Below are 20,039 nucleotides of genomic sequence, written 5' to 3' on the forward strand. Positions count from 1 at the left end.
CACGGGCATAGATTGTTCCTGTGCCTGGTAACATGATGGTGACGCGGGGGAGGGTAGTGCGGTCCGGTGCTCATGTCGATCAAAGGCCTCCAAAGGTTCTCAGAGTTTCTGTCACCATTTCTGATTGACTGTGAGCCCTAGAGTGCCAACAGCTACAATATTATTTACGCAATTTAATGTCTTCTTGTCTGTCTGACAAAGTAGACCTTAAATCTTCTTGCCCATCTTAAACATCAACATGGTTTGGGCGTCGGGCGATCTGATTCCCCGAACCCCTTCACCAGACATGTTTCTGGACCCATGTGATGAGAGCCCTTGCTCTCTGAGGCCAGAAACGAAGCCCATTTGGGCCGAGATGTCGCAACTCCTGCCCCAAGCAAGCAGAGTCATTAAGAAGGAAGCTACAAAGGCCTTGCTACCTTTGTAATGTGACCCCAGCCTCTCCTGCTAGCAGCAGATGGCATCCCCGGTTTCATCCCACCACTTTTGGCGGGAAAACCACTGGAAAACTAAGTGAGAATAGGAGGTGTGCCCCCTTTGCCAACTCCACCCCTCATATGCTGGAGGCGAAGTGATGCACATTTTTCAGTGCTTACTTTCTTGAAGATGGCGGGACTTATCCAATCAGGGCTAGGACTATGCTCCCTTCCCACAGGGGGGTGGCATACTAGAGGGTGTTGACACCCCAGGTAAGGGACCCATTGGTTCCTACCTGTCACTTCTCTGTAACACCCCTATATCTAGTATTTAGTTGGCACCCCCAGACCCTGAAGTCCGATGCCTGATGACCTATGAAGCCTGGATACTGAAGAGCCGCAACAGCAAGAAAGAAGAAGGACCAGTGACTGACTTGGCGCCAGCCCTGCCAGCTTCTCTGCTGCCTTTTGCTCTTGCTACAAAAATCGACTTGGCTTGCAGGTCCAGCAACCCCAAAAGCCCTGGAAGGACTGCCTGCAATAAAGATCAGGAAATCCGGTGCTCTACCCTGAGGAACCACGAAACTTCCCACCGTACCCATTTTTTCACCCAACGGCACGAATCCAAGTGGCCCACTGGTCTTGTGAATGTTCCCCGGTGACTCTGAGCAAGAGGCCATCATGGGTTGACCCCTGTCAGACTCCATAGCGACACCTGCAGCCTCTGCATCACGACCCCCTCCCCCAACCGTGATCTGTTCCAGTAAGACTTTTCGACGCCTATAGACACCCCTGCACCCGAAGCCCCTCGACCTTGGGGAGCTCAACCAACTGTGTCCCCAAGCATCAGTCTTTATCTGGGCAGATGTGTGTTTACTTTGTCCAGCCTCCTGGCCAGAACCTGCAGCCATTTTCCAGAACAGATCTCCCCCATTGATTTGCATTGGTTCCCGATGCAGTGTTTGTACTTACACCCTCAGCGGCACTGGGGCAGATGGGAGCTAAGTTTGGTGCTGCCTTGTGCCCTTCCCCCACCCCCATGCTTAGCTTAACTCCCAGAGAGGGGTTACTAAACCGTGTTACTTACCTATAAACAGCATCTCTTTGATTACTATGTGACTACGACGGAGCCCTAGACTCGCTTTGTATTTTTTAAACGACCTGTGAATCAAGCTCATTTTTAACTTGCTTTTATTTCTTACTGCTGCTCTGGCGCTTAGCGCGAAACTTTATTAATTCTGCCTACCTCAGTGTAATGCTGTTCGGCACTGTGCACTTTAGAAATTTGCGTGTTTGCACACTTCAGGGCACTCCCGCCGTCAGCGCTCGGCCCCAGCGGTTCCCGGAAGTGAGGCGGGACCGCATTGCACCGGGGTTGGCGCTCTAGGTTCCTGAAGCGGCCGCCCCTATTTAATCGGAGCAGGTAGGCGAGGGATGTTCTATGTGACTACGACGGAGCCCTAGACTCGCTTTGTATTTTTTAAACGACCTGTGAATCAAGCTCATTTTTAACTTGCTTTTATTTCTTACTGCTGCTCTGGCGCTTAGCGCGAAACTTTATTAATTCTGCCTACCTCAGTGTAATGCTGTTCGGCACTGTGCACTTTAGAAATTTGCGTGTTTGCACACTTCAGGGCACTCCCGCCCTCAGCGCTCGGCCCCAGCGGTTCCCGGAAGTGAGGCGGGACCGCATTGCACCGGGGTTGGCGCTCTAGGTTCCTGAAGCGGCCGCCCCTATTTAATCGGAGCAGGTAGGCGAGGGATGTTCTATGTGACTACGACGGAGCCCTAGACTCGCTTTGTATTTTTTAAACGACCTGTGAATCAAGCTCATTTTTAACTTGCTTTTATTTCTTACTGCTGCTCTGGCGCTTAGCGCGAAACTTTATTAATTCTGCCTACCTCAGTGTAATGCTGTTCGGCACTGTGCACTTTAGAAATTTGCGTGTTTGCACACTTCAGGGCACTCCCGCCCTCAGCGCTCGGCCCCAGCGGTTCCCGGAAGTGAGGCGGGACCGCATTGCACCGGGGTTGGCGCTCTAGGTTCCTGAAGCGGCCGCCCCTATTTAATCGGAGCAGGTAGGCGAGGGATGTTCTATGTGACTACGACGGAGCCCTAGACTCGCTTTGTATTTTTTAAACGACCTGTGAATCAAGCTCATTTTTAACTTGCTTTTATTTCTTACTGCTGCTCTGGCGCTTAGCGCGAAACTTTATTAATTCTGCCTACCTCAGTGTAATGCTGTTCGGCACTGTGCACTTTAGAAATTTGCGTGTTTGCACACTTCAGGGCACTCCCGCCCTCAGCGCTCGGCCCCAGCGGTTCCCGGAAGTGAGGCGGGACCGCATTGCACCGGGGTTGGCGCTCTAGGTTCCTGAAGCGGCCGCCCCTATTTAATCGGAGCAGGTAGGCGAGGGATGTTCTATGTGACTACGACGGAGCCCTAGACTCGCTTTGTATTTTTTAAACGACCTGTGAATCAAGCTCATTTTTAACTTGCTTTTATTTCTTACTGCTGCTCTGGCGCTTAGCGCGAAACTTTATTAATTCTGCCTACCTCAGTGTAATGCTGTTCGGCACTGTGCACTTTAGAAATTTGCGTGTTTGCACACTTCAGGGCACTCCCGCCCTCAGCGCTCGGCCCCAGCGGTTCCCGGAAGTGAGGCGGGACCGCATTGCACCGGGGTTGGCGCTCTAGGTTCCTGAAGCGGCCGCCCCTATTTAACGCGTCAATGCGTAGAGCGCGCAGCGGTCGCGCGCTGCGGTCGCGCCGTCTGCGCGCCGAAGGAGCGCCTAAGGACAGCCCGTCTGTGCCCGTCCGTGTCCCGGACGGGCCCAGGGCCCTGCCACCTCCTTATCGTGCGCGTTGTGCTAGTGCTGGCTCTCTGAAGTATACCTCTGAGGAGCTTATCGCCCTCAATACTTTCAGCTGCGATGCCGCCAAACACTGGGAGGTATTGGAGACTCCGCTCCGCTGTTGTTCAGCCTGTGGGTTCCGCTTTACACGCCAATCGTCCCCTGCCATTATATCCAGGACCAACTTAGATAATATTAAAGCCGGACTGATTAACTCAAGATCTATGGTCAGCCATGCGGCTGATATTTTTGAGCTGCTCGATGGCCAGGAGTTCGATCTCCTCTTCATTACTGAAACTTGGCTCACGGATTCCTGCATGCCGGTGATCGAACTTGCCATTCCACGTGGATTTAGGATCGCGAGGATGGATAGACCATCTGGCAGGGGCGGCGGTGTGGCGGTTATCTACCGTGACCATTGGGTAGTGGTGAGTGAACCGCCAGATTTACTTGGCGATGCTGAAATGTTACACTTTGCTGTGGTCCTTTCCCCCCACTTCACCTTGGGAGGCACCCTCATCTACCGCCCCCCCGTCTATGCCGGTAGTTTTATGGGCAATATCGAGGAGGTGATTGTGCCTCGTGCCCTTAATTTTTCTCGATATCTCCTGCTGGGTGACTTTAACATCCATATGGACATTGGGGACCTGCCCGAATCAAGGGGTTTGGCTGATGTCCTTGCGGTGGCGAACCTAACACAATGGGTGAACTTCCCTACTCATCGGGCTGGTCACTGGCTAGATTTAGTTTGTTCCAACTTCGAGATCACCATGTCACCCCCTATGAGGGTCACCTGGTCGGACCATGTCCTTCTTCGGTTCACCTGGCCCTTGGGTCCTAAAGTGTTGAGTGATTTGCCTGCCCCTCAAGTTCACGCCCAGAGAATAAATGTAACCACCTTTTCAGATTCGCTTATGGCTAATCGGCCAACGTTGCCGTCTAACCTAGAGTCTGCAGTAGATTTATTCAATGCTTGGGTTAATCAAAGTGTCACTGTGCCCACCAATAAAGGGGGCTGCACACGGGTTAGGTCATCACCCTCTAAACCCTGGTTCTCCCACGCTCTCAGGGAACTTAAAGTCGGCTGTAAAAAATTGGAGAGAGCCTGGCGCCGCGAGTTCCGCCCTGATTTGAAGACTGATTTGCGGAGGGCGCAGAAGGTTTACTACGCGGAAATTAAAGCTGCTAAAAGCAGGTACTTCTCTGATAGGATAGAGAAGGCGGACAACAATGGCAAAGAAGTCTTTGCCATTGTTCAGAGTTTCCTCTCTCCCTGTGCTGCCTGCCCAGTTCTTCCGGCTTCTGATCTCTGGTGTGAGGAACTGTCCTGCTTTTTCGATAACAAAATCATCAAAATCCAAGAGGAGCTCCGAGATTCTTGCGATCTTCTTCAGCCCGCGTTACCCTTTGCCAGTTCTGGGGTGAAGCAATCCACCAGCCAATTCTCCACCTTTGAGCCAGCTGTGCAAGCGGACGTGCTGGCCATCCTAGAGTCTCTTAAGTCGGGCTCTCCCTCTGACCCGTGCCCTGCTAGGGTTCTGGGGGGTGCTGCGAGCTTGGTATACCAGGAGGCCACTCATGTGGTCAATCTGTCTCTGGCCTCTGCCTCTGTGCCCCTCTGTTGGAAACAGGCGAAATTGCTTCCCCTCCTTAAGAAGTCCGGCCTGGACCCTCTAGCCACGTCCAGCTATCGGCCGATATCGCTGCTCCCGGCACTAGCGAAGGTTTGTGAGAAGGTGGTCTTTAGGCAGCTGAATAATTTTATTGAGTCCTCTCAGGCCCTGCATCCGGCTCAATCGGGCTTCAGGGCGGCCTTCAGCACCGAGACGGCTCTGGTGGAAGTCTCGGAGGCCATCAGGGAGTGTTTGGACGGAGGCGGCAGTGCGGTCCTGGTTTTGCTGGACCTATCTGCCGCCTTCGATACGGTGCCCCATGCTCTGCTGCTGAACCGGCTGGCCGAGGTTGGTCTGTCTGGCGCGGTTCTGGCCTGGCTGTCCTCGTTTTTGTCGGAACGGACGCAGCAAGTTTGGATGCCTCCCCACGCCTCGTCTCCCAAGAAGCTCAGCACAGGGGTCCCCCAGGGGTCGACGTTAAGCCCTCTGTTGTTTAACATTTATATGACCCCGCTGATCCATCTGGCTGAGCAGTGGGGAGCCAAAATAATGGCGTATGCTGACGACACTCAGCTGTTGTTTACCTGGCCTAAAAATTGTTTAGATGCCAGTGTCGTCCGCTCTTGTCTATCCAACGTCTTTCGGTGGCTCCTTTTAGCCCAACTTAAATGTAACGAGGACAAGACTGAGCTGTTGTTTTATGGCAATTTTCCGGCCAATTTTCAGGATCTCATTTGGCCGTCCGATTTTGCTTGCCCCAGCTCTCTTGGAGGCCTGGCTAAAAACTTGGGGGTCTGGTTTGGACAGGATCTCAAGTTTGAAGCACACCTAAAAAAACTTACGGCGACCTGTTTCTTGACCCTCAAGTCACTAAAAAGATTCCTTCCACTGCTCCACAGGGAAGCAAAAGAGACGGTTCTGCGTGCTCTGATCCTATCAAGGCTGGATTACGCCAATGCTCTCTTTAGTGGTCTCCCTAAATACCTCATTAACCGAATGCAGATTATTCAGAATGCGGCGGTTCGACTTCTCTTCTCTCTTCCAAAAAGAACTAGCGCATCTGTTTATCTCCGAAAGCTCCATTGGCTTCCAGTGGCACAGCGTATTGTGTTTAAATCCTTGGTTCTGGCCTTTCGTGCCCTGCACCAACAGGGACCACAATATTTGCACAAAAGGTTCATTTTCTATACCCCTCGCCGAGCACTTCGATCAGCTAATCTCCTTCTGATGGACATGCCTAAATTCAGATATGTGAGATTGGGTGGTCAGTCTATTTCTGTCCAAACAGCCCGAGTCTGGAACACCCTGCCGCTCTCTCTGCGAGCGTCAGCGACACTGATAGAATTTAAGAAAGGATTGAAAACCCATCTTTTTAAACTCAGCATCTAGCTGTTTTTCCTCTCTCTTTGGTTTGGCTCTGTTTTAGCTCACATATCGCGCCAGGATACTCTGTAGTAGCAGAGCGCGTAATAAAATATTTTATACATTATACATACATACATACCCCCTTTCTCCATTGGATAACATTGGCGCCAGATTCCGAATTTGAACCCTGCACCCAGCCGCCCCTGTGCAGCTGGAGGTGCAGAGTTGTTACCTACCTGATCGTTGCATGTTGTTGATTCTTTATCCTGAGAACCAAGAATGTATACTTACCTGCAAAATGAATTCTTGTTTTCCTCCTATTGAATAACTTTGCTGAACTGAAAGTTTTTTACGTGAAAAATATTTTTATTAAAAAATGTACTTGCCTTTTAACGTAAACCTTGGTCTTAAAATAAACCTAGAAAGAAGCATATTTTTTAAATTTGTGTGGATCTCCTCTTTGTCATGTGCCATTTACTAATCACTGTGTACATAACAAATGACTTGCACTCCTCTGTGTTAGGTCTAACGCTGCTCGACCACACACCGCAAATAGAGCCAATTACAAAATATTGGTATATCACATAAAGAACCAGCTCCCAAGAGTTGATAGCACCCTGAAACTTGTAACATCTATGTTGGCGGCCATGGGGGACTGTTGGAGGGGAAATCTGGGCGCACCCGCAGTGGGGACCCCCTCAAGTGCGGAGGCGCTTGTGCATTGTAGCGGGGACCACAACAATTGGCTAGAGGACATCAGGAATACCAAGTTTGAATCTACACTGGGGCTCCCTACTGGAGTTGAGTAGAAAGGAGATTGGGTCCAGTATTTTGGTCTGCCACCTTGGCCATAAAGAGCTGTCACCACTAAAGTGAAAGTGCATACAAAAAACATATTGAGCTTATAACACAACTCCCATTATCACCCACCCCCCAACCGAGCCTGCCTGCATGACAGACCTAAAACTGCCTTCCTCACCAACTGTGCAGAGCGTTTGTTGCCCCAAAACATAATACAAACCAAAGGAAGCAGTGAATGCCACTGTAGGGGAACCCCTCTAGTGTAGAGTAATTGTAATGTTACCACAGATATAGACTTGCAAGGAGCCTCAGTGCTCCCACCACCGGGATCTGCAGTCAGTAATACCCCGGGGCAGATACCCGGTGCTCAAGCTGTAGTTCAATGTGTTTCGTTGCTACCAGGGGATAGGCACCAGGTACCCCATCCACATCGCCCACAACCAACGTTTTATTGGGGCAGGGAAGCTCCCAGACAGAGACAGTGCACCTCATTGATCAGAGAGGTGTCTCTAGGTGGCCTCCGCTCCGGGCTTATGTATGGCCTCTCCATTCACCTTCTGTAGCTGTGATTGAAAAGAAAGTCTGATCTTGTGCTGTATTGAACCACGAGCACCATGAACCACCTCTGCCCAAGGCACAAAGGCACAGCACCCTATTGCACACAGACTTTTTTTTAACCTAGAACAGTATTATTGCTGTTAGGCATTGTATCTCTGACAACTGCACTAACTTGACGTGGTGAAACTGCACTCCATTTAGTCTATGGGTGAAACTGCTTTGAGAGTAATGCCATACTTGATACAGTTTTGTTGAAATGTAATGGACGACCTGTCTGCAAAAGATTCACTTTGGGACTGACTTGGCAAAATGCAACACATGGGACATTGAAACCTGCCCACTGTTTTGACAGATTTTATTATAAGTAAAATAAAAGAATGAAATATGAAGCTATTCTTACTCTTTCTGCAACACTTTCTGCATATGCGATGCAAAGGTTTTTGCATCATGTTTGAAGAATATCCTTGCACCTCAGTCACCTCAACTTACAACTTCTACGAAGGAGAGTAAGGCATTGCACTTTCACCAACTTTCTACCACACAGCTCCAAATGGTCACATAGAAATTAATGGAAATCTAAGCGCTTTGTGGCTTTGTGATGTGTATGAAGTGCTGTACCCATGCTACAGTACAATACTTCATTCAGATTCAGGAATTGAGATCAGAAAATACCATATTGTTTACATGGACACAGCACTCTTTTGATGGAGCCCATGAAATCGAATACAGATTTATTGTTGGATAGAAGAACAAACCTACATACTCCTGGTTGCACAGAAAGAAATGTAATGTAAATGTGTCATGGAATGCTGAAACTATATTCACAGATCTCACACCCTCCTTTCAAGATGGGCCAATGAATTACAATCTAAAATTTGTTTTCTGCATATATTAGAAAGTACTTTATTGAAGATCCAGTGAAATCACTTCCAAGGAGTGAGTCGTTGCTACAGTTGTTTTGGGAGTGAAAGGGCAACTAATGCAGGCACTTTTTTTAATAGACCGCTTTTGACTCATTACTGTCCAAAACTCACCACACATATTAAATGAATAAACTGCATTTCATCATTCATTGAATCTTTTTTAGTAAAATAATGAAGAAAGTGCAATAAAGTTGGTTTGAATATTATTTGGTTTATTGTGTAGTACGACTTGAAGTTTTCATGCTGAACATATTGTAAATATTCCTTGGGGCTTTGCTTCAGCCTCTTTCAGCCATTGTTTTTTGTTTGTTCAAGAACCTTCAGCCATTGGCTAGAGAAAAATCACATTTTGTATCACACAGGAGTATTTTGGTCACACTTTCTTTCGATTAGCTGTTTTGAGTGTATTCTACCTTTGGAATGCACAAGGGACTGTTTTGCATCTGAAAAATACACTTGGTCAGTGCATATTTATTTTGTTAGCACCTCTATGCTTTGTATACACAGGCAATCTTTTTTTCTTTTTTTGTACTGCAGCACATATTTGTTATTGCTTTCGTCAGTGCGCAAGTGAAAATGACACATTAAGTGGCTTTGCCAATGCTTTCTATTAAAAGGAACCTCTTTTCATTATTCAGGCTTCATATACCACATGCTATTCACTTCCTGATAAAATCAGAGATAGATGCCTCCCTTTAATAATGTTATTAATTAACACAGAACACATACTTTTTACCCTGCAATGGATATTCTCTCCGCTTATTTTAGAACTGCATGTAGTGTTCTGGGAGGTGGTAGGTTTAGTTATTGAGAATAGATCAAGGAGTGAAGAGTGTGTCATTCCAGGGATGGGCCTTACTTTGTCTTCACAAAGAAGTGGTTGGTTCTAAACACAGCCCATAATGTGGATAAAATACTTTGAATCGAATGGTGTTAGCGAGGTTTGCAACCTCCTCCTGGTGTGATTTAAAAGAAACCCTGCACATAGAGCAATGTTGTTTACAATGGTCTTTGAAAAGATTGACTAAGGAAACGAACAGCTCGTAAGACTAGGATTGCTCCTTAGCCAGGATACAACAAGAGCACTTTATATGATGTGTTTTTGTGGGAGGTATTTGAGGAAGATATGGTGGTATTCAAAGAACAAAGTGTGCAAGAAACATTAATACTACTAAATATGTGACAGGGGTGAATCGGAACTGCATGCATAATGTTAGATCTAACAGGACCCACTGTATTTCATTTTATTTTTCAGGCGCTCTTACACCGCCTCACTAGGTGAAACTGCTGTGGCTTTTGACTTTGGTCCCTTTGTAGCTGTTCCGAAGACTGTAGTGGGTCAGAGTGGGAAGGAAGTGATGGCCTACCCTGTCTACATCTTGTATGAAAATGGGGAGACTTTCCTTTTGTATATCAACCTTACCCTAAAGTAAGTATTATTAATGTTCACTACCATTGTATTGCCAATTGTGCTATATAGAACGTGAAACGCTTGTTCGAATGTCCTATTGCTGCACTTTGAGTAGGCTGACCCTGCATTGTTAAGGGAAAGCTTGATGGTCACTGGCTACAGGGCCTGTTGGTTATCCCTCTTATATTTTGTGTTCTTCTTTTACCTCCATTGTGCATACATACTAAATCATCTAACTCACTTTCATATATATGCCAACGATTCTCAATTTGTCTTCTGACCGGAGAGCAAATTGATTGATCTAGTGGATTGAGGAGCATTTCCTCTGCCTCTGTATGCTGAGCAGACAATCAAGTCCCTGTAAATGTGAGAAGAATAAAACAACCTTCATTTTGATTGCCCATAAGCTTAGGGACCATCTCAGCCTAGTCACAAAAGCCAAGAAATCTGGTGATATGTATGACACAAATTTGTTGTTTGCATCCCAAGTGTTCTGTGATATCCTACTACATTTGAAACCATTCGCCCGACTCTGTAGACAAAGCCTTGACTTATCCACATATCTGTCTCTCCTTCAGATTGTCTTGTTCTAGTCCTCCCTCTGCTGCTCATATGAGCTTTCATGCTTCTGTTTATCCCTAGATGAATTCTTCATCCATCAATCACTTCTTCCCCAAAGGAGGCTTTGACTAACTCCTTTCCTCAGACTAGATGAATACCCTTGATCATTTAAAAACATTTTTTTTGTATTTCTTGCAATGTTGAATAACCTCCTTTACACATGAAGTCAAGTTAATTATAAACCATACAAAGTCAATAAAGACTATTACGTGTGTGTGTCAGAAGGAGAGAGAATTTAAAATGACAGAAAACTCAATACCAATCTATTGTCTAAGTAATTGGATCACAATTTAAAATCAACAAAGATTTAAAATGCAACAAGATAAAACAAAAACAGGGTCAACAGGGAGCCCTTTAGTGTTCGGGTGCTGCTGTATCTTTTAATGCCACATTTCTCTGTTGGGCAATTGTAGGGACCATCATTCTATCAGTGCAAAGGTTCTGATATATCTGATTCTGTTTCTGGTTTGTGGGAGGTCCTTGGATCTTCCATGTGATTCATATTTTGTGTGTTCTCTAAGTGGTTTGGCGTGCTTTCGATTTGTGTCTGGTTAGAGTTTTTGCATTTGCGCTTGGTCTACTTTTTTTCCTAAAATAAGCATACATTTTCCACATCTTGATGAACTTATTGTCATATACCGACACTCTGGCAGTATCAAGTTACTTATTCAACATTTTAATATATAGTATTCAATCTTTCATACCATGATAATCAGCTGGTCACATCAAAATGTTTTCTGACCCCGTTAACTATTCAAGGTTGCCCAAGGCTATATATACTTCTCCAGCATTGGATCTTTCATAGATTCACATGCTTGAATTCTTCCCTGTCGTCAAACTGGGAAACCCCGGTAAACATTACCAACGGAGGTACAAACATGCTTTTATATTAATATTCATTGCAACTTTTTACAACCTATTCTTATCAGCACAATGATCTACATTTAAATCAATTAGAAACCACCACACCCAGCTGTCCCCCTGCTGATACTTCAAACTGTCAGATAATGTACCCCACGATCAGGTGTGAGTAACCCTACTTGACAGCTCTGTAAAGATACAACAATGTTAATGATGACAGAGGAAGCGTTTAAAAACTGTAAATCTTGTAGGGAAAAGAAATGTATGTGACGGATCCACATACAAAGTGTTTGTACTGCCTGCACCCAGAGCACATGCCAGAGGAGTGCAGTATTTGCCAGACTTTTTCAGCTCACTAAGCAAATCTGAGGCCTGGTGTGTTAAACTGTTCAGCTATACATTATCAATTTGTAAGTAGGAGGGGGGGGGGGGGTATGAAACTCATTGTACTGTGGTATTGTTGCGCCCTCACTCAGCAGTCCTGCACCATGTTAACAGGCTTGCTTATTGTTGGGTATCCAGGCTCAACTATGAAGTGGCTTGATTTTTGTTGCTCTCTAATTGAGGAGTACTAGGTAGCGTATATATATACTATATCTATCTATCTATATATATATATATATATATATATATATATATATATATATATATATATATATATATATATATATATATATATATATATATATATATATATATATATATACGCTACCTAGTACTCAATCAAGGGACTCCATGCCCCATAATACACCAAGGGAGAGTATAAAATCCTAACACCCATGGTGAGCGGAAATGGTGAATAAATAGAGAAGAAGAAACGTGCACTTATATATATCGCCAAATTGCCCTGAAGCATTGGAGGCGCACTCACAATGTCTTGCCATCCAGCTTGATTATCCAGCCTGCTTTCAAAGTGCATGTTTCTTCTTCTCTTCTGCCTACGCGTTTTAGTACCACAAGCCCCTTCTTCCTCGGCAATAAACAACACACTTGAGCCCTGCATGTCATTTCCGGTATTTATTCACCATTTCCGCTCACCATGGGTGTTAGGATTTTATACTCTCCCTTGGTGTATTATGGGGCATGGAGTCCCTTGATGTATTATGGCGCATGGAGTCCGTTATGCAGTTAATTATTCTCCTTTTAGTAAGTTCATGTGTGTGTTTAAAATATTTGCATCCATTTCCTCTGAGTGAGGCAAGCACTGGAAAGCCTGCTTAATTTGTATCTAAAACATCGTACCGATGAAAGTCCTGATAAGTTCAGAATTCTGGCCTTAAACCAGCTGGGAACACTGTTTTGACCCAGCTGACGATGTTGCTTTCTCCCATGGCCGGGCAGCCGTGCACCAAAATGAATCACCAAATTGCCCTGAAGCATTGGAGGAGCACTCATGTTATAGTTAGTTCTCAATATACCAGCTTATTCTGTGCAATGTTCCTTTCAATGACTTTTTCACAACCATTAGCATTACTCATTTTAAAAAACAGTAGCATGCACCCTATGTTGCAATGTTGAATTTTCAGAAACCACCAATCAATTCTTTTTTTTCAAGTGCACCGAATCTCATCCACATTTGTTTCTAAGCTCCTACTTTACAAACTGCCATTTCAATTCCAGAGCCCATCTGAGTACAACCAGATATCCCTTCAAGATGCTTAGAGTGTGAATTGTGGGACACAGCTGTATTTTCTGGAGTGAAAAGTATGCAGCAAAGAGATGCTTTCTCAACCTTGATTTACCAAATGTGGATATTATGTGGATTGGCCAGAGAGGATTGAAATGTCACCAATTGATGCCATTGGTAAAATCCTTTTTGCATCTCCCACACCCTGACCTCATAATTGTGCACTGTGGTGGCAATGACCTAAGCACTTTGACTAGGGTAGGTCTGGAAATGCTTTTAAAGGACACCTTTGGGCAACTGATGTAACGTTTTCCACAAACTGCCTTTGTATATTCTAATATATGCCATAGGCAAAAATGGAACTGGTCCAACCAATATTGTCCGCAGATTGAGAAAGCAAGGAAACATGTGAATTAAGTCTGTTTCTGCTTTCCTCAGAGACTATGGCATGGGTTATATATACCACAACAACTTGCGTTACAACATGCAAGGCATTTATGGAGGATACGGTGTACATTTCACAGATGCGGGGAACAGAGTATTCCTCATGAACTTTAGACTCTGCATTGGTACTTACTTGTAGGTACAAAAAACACTGAATGAACACAACGGCTCTTTTTAGAGCCAACCAACATCTAAACACTCAAACTTGCTATTTAACTGTATTTTTTTTGTCTTTTTTTTGCCGACGTACGCGCACCGTCCGCGTACGGGTGCATGCACCGTGCGCATACCGCGTGTTTTAAAATAAAAAAAATATTTTTTGGGCCTTCGGGGTCCTTCAGGGACCCCCTGAGAAGGTCTAGAGGGTCAGGGGGTCTCTACCCTGCTCCCTTTTCACGTTATACACTTTTGTTTTTGGCTCTCTTCTGCCTCGGAGACACAAAATGGAGGCCAACAGTTCCTGGTTTCGACCGATTGAAATGTTGACAGACGTCTAACAGCAAATCAGAATTTAGCTTGCGCACACCTGATACGCGCACGGGTACGTGCTCCTAGATATTTGTATATTTTTTCTTTTGATTTATTCAGGAACTACTGGAGGGATTTACACCATTTAAGCAAAAGCACTATCTGCGAATCAGACTCTACCATTTTGCAAAATTTCTTGTAATTCCGTTCAGTAGTTCGGGCTGTAGCCATGTCTAATCGTCCTATGGAAAATAACATGGGGAAAACACGTTTTGGGACCCCCTTTTTTCTCAGCCCCCACTTGACAAATCCCCCTCAACTTTCAGGGGAATGGGGAACGGCCGCGCTCTAATGCGGCTCCTCGGCCCTCGCTCAATTATCGGCTCCTAATCCTCAGCCGACGCGCCTGTTTCCCCCTTACACCACGGGGTAACGATTGCATGACAGCCTGGTCGTTGTTGCCTGTCTACAGGCTCCCTACTCCCTGCGGTCCCGAGACCTCAAGATGGCGGCCGAGATTGCTGCTGGCTACGGGGCCCGACTCCGGGCCTGATTCCATAGTCCTGGTGCTGCTGGGACGAGCTGCGGGTAACGTCAGAGCCCGAGGAGACGACTGGCGGCGGCCCTGCGGAGACCCTGCTCTACTAGCACCGGTGAGTGCTGACTTGTGCTGCCACCTGCGGACTCCCCCTGCCACCCGGGGTCTGCTCTACGCGAGTCTCCCCCCCCCCCCCCCCCCCCTCTTCTCCTGGACTACTTGGCTGGAATATCTCCTGAGTGGGGCGCTTCACCACACAACTAGTCACCGGCCTCACAGGGGGTGGTGCTTTTGCGCTCCCCTGTATATCGCTGTTGCTCTGCTCCACTCCTCTCGCTCCTGCCAGAGCCCTAAACTCTCTAGCTGCGCCGACCATTTGGGGGTAGTAGCAGGTGGCCTGCACTGGGAGTGTGAGAGCCCACTCCTTGACTGTGCCCCAGATTCGCTCCATTGGACTGCACTGTGAGCGTTGGCCTTCCCGATGGCTTCCAACAAAGGCAACAGGCCGCCTAACCAAAGGCAGATTAATAAACTCTCCTTGGGATCTAAAGGGGAGTCCAAGGAGGGGAACCCAGAACCTGCACCTAAAACTGCGGCGACTCCTCCGCCGAACCCTCACGCTGGAAGACCTGATGGAGGCGATAGCCGGGGTCCGCTCTTCGTTGGAGACCCGTATAGACTCGGTGAACATAGAGGTCACCCTGTTCAGAGCTGACCTTCGCAAAATGGACTCCAAAGTGCGAGACCTAGAGGTCAAAACCACATCGCTCGTAGATGACACCTCCACCCTCCAGCAACAAGTGGCACAGCTCCAGAAACAACAGCTACAGATGGGAGGGCTCCTCGACGACTATGAAGGACGCGCACGGCACAATAACATCCGTATCCTGGGGGTTCCGGAGCGAATGGAGGGGCCGACTACCGATCTCGTTGTCGAGAATTTAATTCTGAAAAACCTCCAGCCAAAGCAACTATCTAACTACTTCTCAATTGAACGGGCACACAGGGTCACAGGGGGCAGACCGAAGCCGGGCGCCCCCCGCCCCATCATTGCCCGGTTATTCAACTTTCGTGACCGTGATGTCATCCTTCAGACGGCACGAACGGCGTCATCCCTACGCCTGGAGAACGCTCAAATCACGCTCTTTCCTGACTTCACCGTGAAAGTCCAGGCCCGCCGACGCAGTTTCCTTGAAGTCAAAAGGGCACTCTGCGGCAAAGACATAAAATAGGCAAAGCTGTTTCTCGCTAAACTGCGTGTGGAGTCTGAGGGCAAGACCTGGTTCTTTGTGTCCCCTGAGGAAGTCTAGGACTGGATAGAGGGATGGCATCCATCGAAGACCACTCCAACTCATCACCGGGGATCGCTTGCACGCACTGATCCAAGTTCGCTCCCGAAGGCACTCAAGGAGACCAGTAACATTTTCAGCTGTCGTTTCTTCTCTACTGTTATTCCAGGACTTTGGCCCGTGACCAGCCTTGTTTTGATGAGGCCCTCTACTATTGACTGGCTGGGTGTCCGCTGGTTGACGCCCGCTGTTAGAAAGGCGATCTCAGGGGGTAGGCAGTGGCTGTCTGGCCGACCACCCCGGGACCCACCTCCCCTTCTGGAACTGGCCGAGCACGGTCGAGAGGCCGCTTGGCGAGGTTCCTCTTCTAGGATCGTACAGGCGAGCAATCACACCACTACAGATGGACACCACACAAGGATAGATTCTTAACGTCTTTATCAGCAATCAAGGCAGGTTATCTCAGCAATATATGTACAATGTGCATTGTTGCCACAGGGACTTCATGTAGCGGGAAATGAAGTTCGTTTTCCGGTCACTGACGACCTCTCGGGGGAAGCCCACCCGGGAGAAGATCCCCATCAGCGCCCGGCCAACCACGGGAGCCGTCACGGTCCGGAGAGGGATGGCTTCGGGATAACGGGTGGCATGGTCCACCAGGACGAGAATAAAACGGTGACCATGAGATGTTCGGGGCTCCAGGGGTCCCACGATGTCGATCCCCACCCGTTTGAAGGGGGTGTTGACGACTGGGAGGGGTTGCAGGGGGACCTTGTGCTTCCCGCCGCTCTTCCCGCTGGCTTGGCAGGTGGGGCAAGTTCGGCAGTGATTGTTTACATCGTTCCTCATCTTGGGCCAGTAGAAATGGGTCACCAGGGGGCTATATGTCTTGTCCTGCCCCAGGTGCCCGGCTAGGGGCACATCGTGTGCCAGATTCAGGAGGAAGTCTCTGAACCGGAGGGGGACCACTAGCACCCGGCTGGCCCCCAGCTCGGCAATCTTTTGTTCACTGTAGAGGAGATCGTTGTCCCAATAGACCCAGTGGGACCCCGAGGGGTCTCCGGCAGTTTGAGCGGCGGCTTGCTGTCGGATCTCCTCGAGGGAGGGACACGTTTTCTGTTCTTGACGGAACTGCTCTCGTGTGGGGCCACCTTCTTGGCGCCATTGGGCCAGTTCCGGGAGGTCGCTGAGCGGGGCAATTTCTTCACGGTTGGGTCCCAGTGGACCGGGCTCAGGGTCGGAGTCTTCGGAGACGGCGGGCGGCGGAGGCTCGGGCCACTCTGGTTCTTCGGTTGGGGTGGTGGCTCGGGCGGCCATGGATCGGGTGGTCGCACAGACCCACTCAGGGAGGCCTAGCATCCCCAGATGCTCTCTCCGCTCGACGTCGGCCCAGGGGGAACTTTCCAGGTCGTTCCCGAGGAGGCAGTCTATGGGGGCATCGTCCTGGACGGTCACTTTCAGCATGCCCGACACTCACCCCCCCCCCCCCCCCCGCCCCCCCACTCAAAGGGGGGACAGGCTCTCTGAATTGTCGGCGGACAGCACTGGGCACAGCACATTGGGCAGGATTTGGTCAGGGGTCACTAGGTGGCAACGGACGGGTGTCACGCTGGCTCCCGTGTCGCGGAGGGCTTTGGCCCGGTGTCCATTAATGGTGACCCACTGGCTGTACTTCTGAGTGTTGGCCGGGAGTGGGGCCCGGGGGACCATGTCTCTTTCGCCCAGACATACCAGGGACATGGCGGCGGGCTCCCACTCTGTCTGGTCTTGGTCATAGTCCGCTTCTTCGCCCCTCTCCTCTCCCAGGGAGGTGGCGGCGATCTGGCGGTTTGGCGGACCGGTGGTGCTGGATCGCTGGTTCATTGGGCAGTTGGGGTCATTGGCATAGTGTCCGGGTCGCTGGCATTTGTGGCAGATAACGTTTCAGCGGGGCCCTGGCCGTGCTGGGGCGGGGGGGCCCTCTGCTGGCCAGAGAGGGTGAAGTGTTGGTCGGGGGAGGCACCGCGGGGGCGTCCCGGTTCCTGTTCGGGCCTCCTCCGCCGCCTCGCTGACGGTGGGGCCCCTGGGGAGCTCGTCCGTGGTCTCCCATCGAGTTCCGGGGGACCCGGGTGCTCTCCCATCGATCGGCTTCGACGGCGAGTTTACGTGGCTCGATCAGTTTGCTGTCGAGAAGATGCTGCCTGAGTCCAACAAAACAGTTGTTGGAGAGGTGCTCCCATACAATGAGGTTGAACAGCTGCTCGTAGGTGGTGACTTGGCTGCCTTTGATCCACCCCTCTAGGGCTCTACTATAGAAGTTCACATACTCCACCCATGTAGTACCGGGATTCTCTTACAGTCTCGGAATCGCTGCCGGTACATCTCGGGGATGAGTCCATAGCGAGGAAGGAGGGCGGCTTTCATGTGTTCATAAGAGGTCATCTCGGCGTCTGGGAGCCGTAGCAGGGCGTCTCTCCCCTCGTTGACGAACTTTCACCACAAGCCGGCACCCCAGTCTTTTTGCGGCACCCGGTGCGAGGTCATGGCTACCTCGTAGGCCTTCAACCATTGTTGGATGTCGTCGTTTTTATAGTATTCTCGGACGACCTCTTTGGGGATGTGGACCTTTGTGTCCGCAGGTGGAGGTGGGCTCCGGTTCCCGGAGGCGCTGGCCTCCCCGTTTTTAGCTTGATCTCAAGTTCTTTTAAACTACGCTTGTGCTCGTATGTGAGCTTTTTCTCCTCTAAGTCCCTCTGCCTTCGTTTCTCCTCCAGGTCCCCTTGCAGCCGTAGTTGCTCAAGGGCTATCTTTTTCTCGGCCAGCTGTAGTTCTCCATCCAGACGGAGTCGGGCCAGCTCCAATTCGTGGAGCCGGCTCTTTTCTCGCTCTCGGGCGTCTTCGTGGGAGAGGCCCGTGTTTACGTTGGTATTTCTTTCCTCTGCTGTGGTTGTGATGGTTTCCGGGTGCCTCTCTGGGATCGTGATATCTTTGTTCTGGGGTGGCATCGCTCCTATCTCTACCCATGTTTGCAGGGCCTGCTTGAAATCGTCCTTGGTGCTTAGTCCGGTGGTAGCGATGCCCAGGTCCTTGCAGAATTGTTTCAATTCTTTGTGGTTATAGTCTTCCAACCGTTCCTTCTGGAACTCCCCGGTCGGTCTGGTTTCCTTGTAAATGTGATGTGAATGTGGCGTATTTGTATAGCGCGAACAGTGACCCGGAGGCATCCCGGCGCTTGTACTCCTACCACAAGGGAACCCCTCCTGGCTTTTCCTTGTGGGGTGTCCACTCCTGGGCATCCCATGGTGAAACCAGGCATCCCTTGTGTATCAGGGGGCCTTTGTGGAGACTAAGCAAGCTATTGCCCAGAGTTGCAGCGTGGGACCCATGCTTAGAATCGGCACTGAGGCGAGAATATCCGGTCAGAGGAATTTAAGCCTGAAACCCGCCGAGGCGGGAATCGAACCCTGGTCCCTGGCCACCGTTCTGCATCAAGGTCTGCCGCTCTAAGCATTGAGCCACACTTCTCCACGAGTAGTCATGGTCGTAGTGTGTTTCTGTCAGTAGCGGGTGAGTCACTCTCTGTACGATTTGCGTCGGCTCGGATCGCACCGCCTGCCACCAATGTTAGAAAGGCGATCTCAGGGGGGAGGCAGAGGCTGTCTGGGCGACCACCCCGAGACCCACCTCCCCTTCTGGAACTGGCAGAGCGCGGTCGAGAGGCCTCCTGGCGAGGTTCCTCTTCTAGGATCGTACAGGCGAGCAATCACACCACTACAGATGGACACCACACAAGGATAAATTCTTAACGTCTTTATCAGCAATCAAGGCAGGTTATCTCAGAAATATATGTACAAACGGATCGAGGGATCCTTAAGATTTTAGTAACGGTGGGAAGGGGGTAGCGGGACAGTCTTGGTACCAGCCTGGTACGGGGATACCCTACGCTCAGCTCTCAATCCTCGAGCTGGGGGGTTCCTCGGGGTCGGGCCGCGGCAGCGCCAGCAGGGCTCCGGAGATGGTTCAGCGAGATCAGGCCGCGGCAGTGCCAGCAGGGCTCTCAAGGTGGTTTCAGTGAGGTCGGGCTGCGGCAGCGCCAGCAGGGCTCCGAAGATGGTTTCAGCAAGGTCGGGCCGCGACAGCGCCAGCAGGACTCCAAAGATGGTTTCAGCGAGGTCGGGCCGCGGCAGCGCCAGCAGGGCTCCAAAGATGGTTTCAGCGAGGTCGGGCTGCGGCAGCGCCAGCAGGGCCCCAAAGATAGTTTCAGGGTT

The 20,039-nt window shown here is 49.4% G+C and overlaps 1 protein-coding gene across 1 annotated transcript in view; it reads left to right on the forward strand.

Annotated features, from left to right (window-relative positions):
• The window catches only part of NUP88 (nucleoporin 88), a 188,574-nt gene that overhangs the window by 42,881 nt on the left and 125,654 nt on the right, over positions 1 to 20,039 (forward strand). The window contains exon 5 of the mRNA XM_086950279.1: positions 9,789 to 9,962. Within this exon, the coding sequence (XP_086806405.1) occupies positions 9,789 to 9,962 (174 nt within the window). The remainder of the gene's footprint in view (positions 1 to 9,788; positions 9,963 to 20,039) is intronic.

The sequence above is a fragment of the Lissotriton vulgaris genome, unplaced genomic scaffold (assembly GCF_964263255.1).
Source record: "Lissotriton vulgaris unplaced genomic scaffold, aLisVul1.2 SCAFFOLD_686, whole genome shotgun sequence".
NCBI classification, from domain to species: Eukaryota; Metazoa; Chordata; class Amphibia; order Caudata; family Salamandridae; genus Lissotriton; species Lissotriton vulgaris.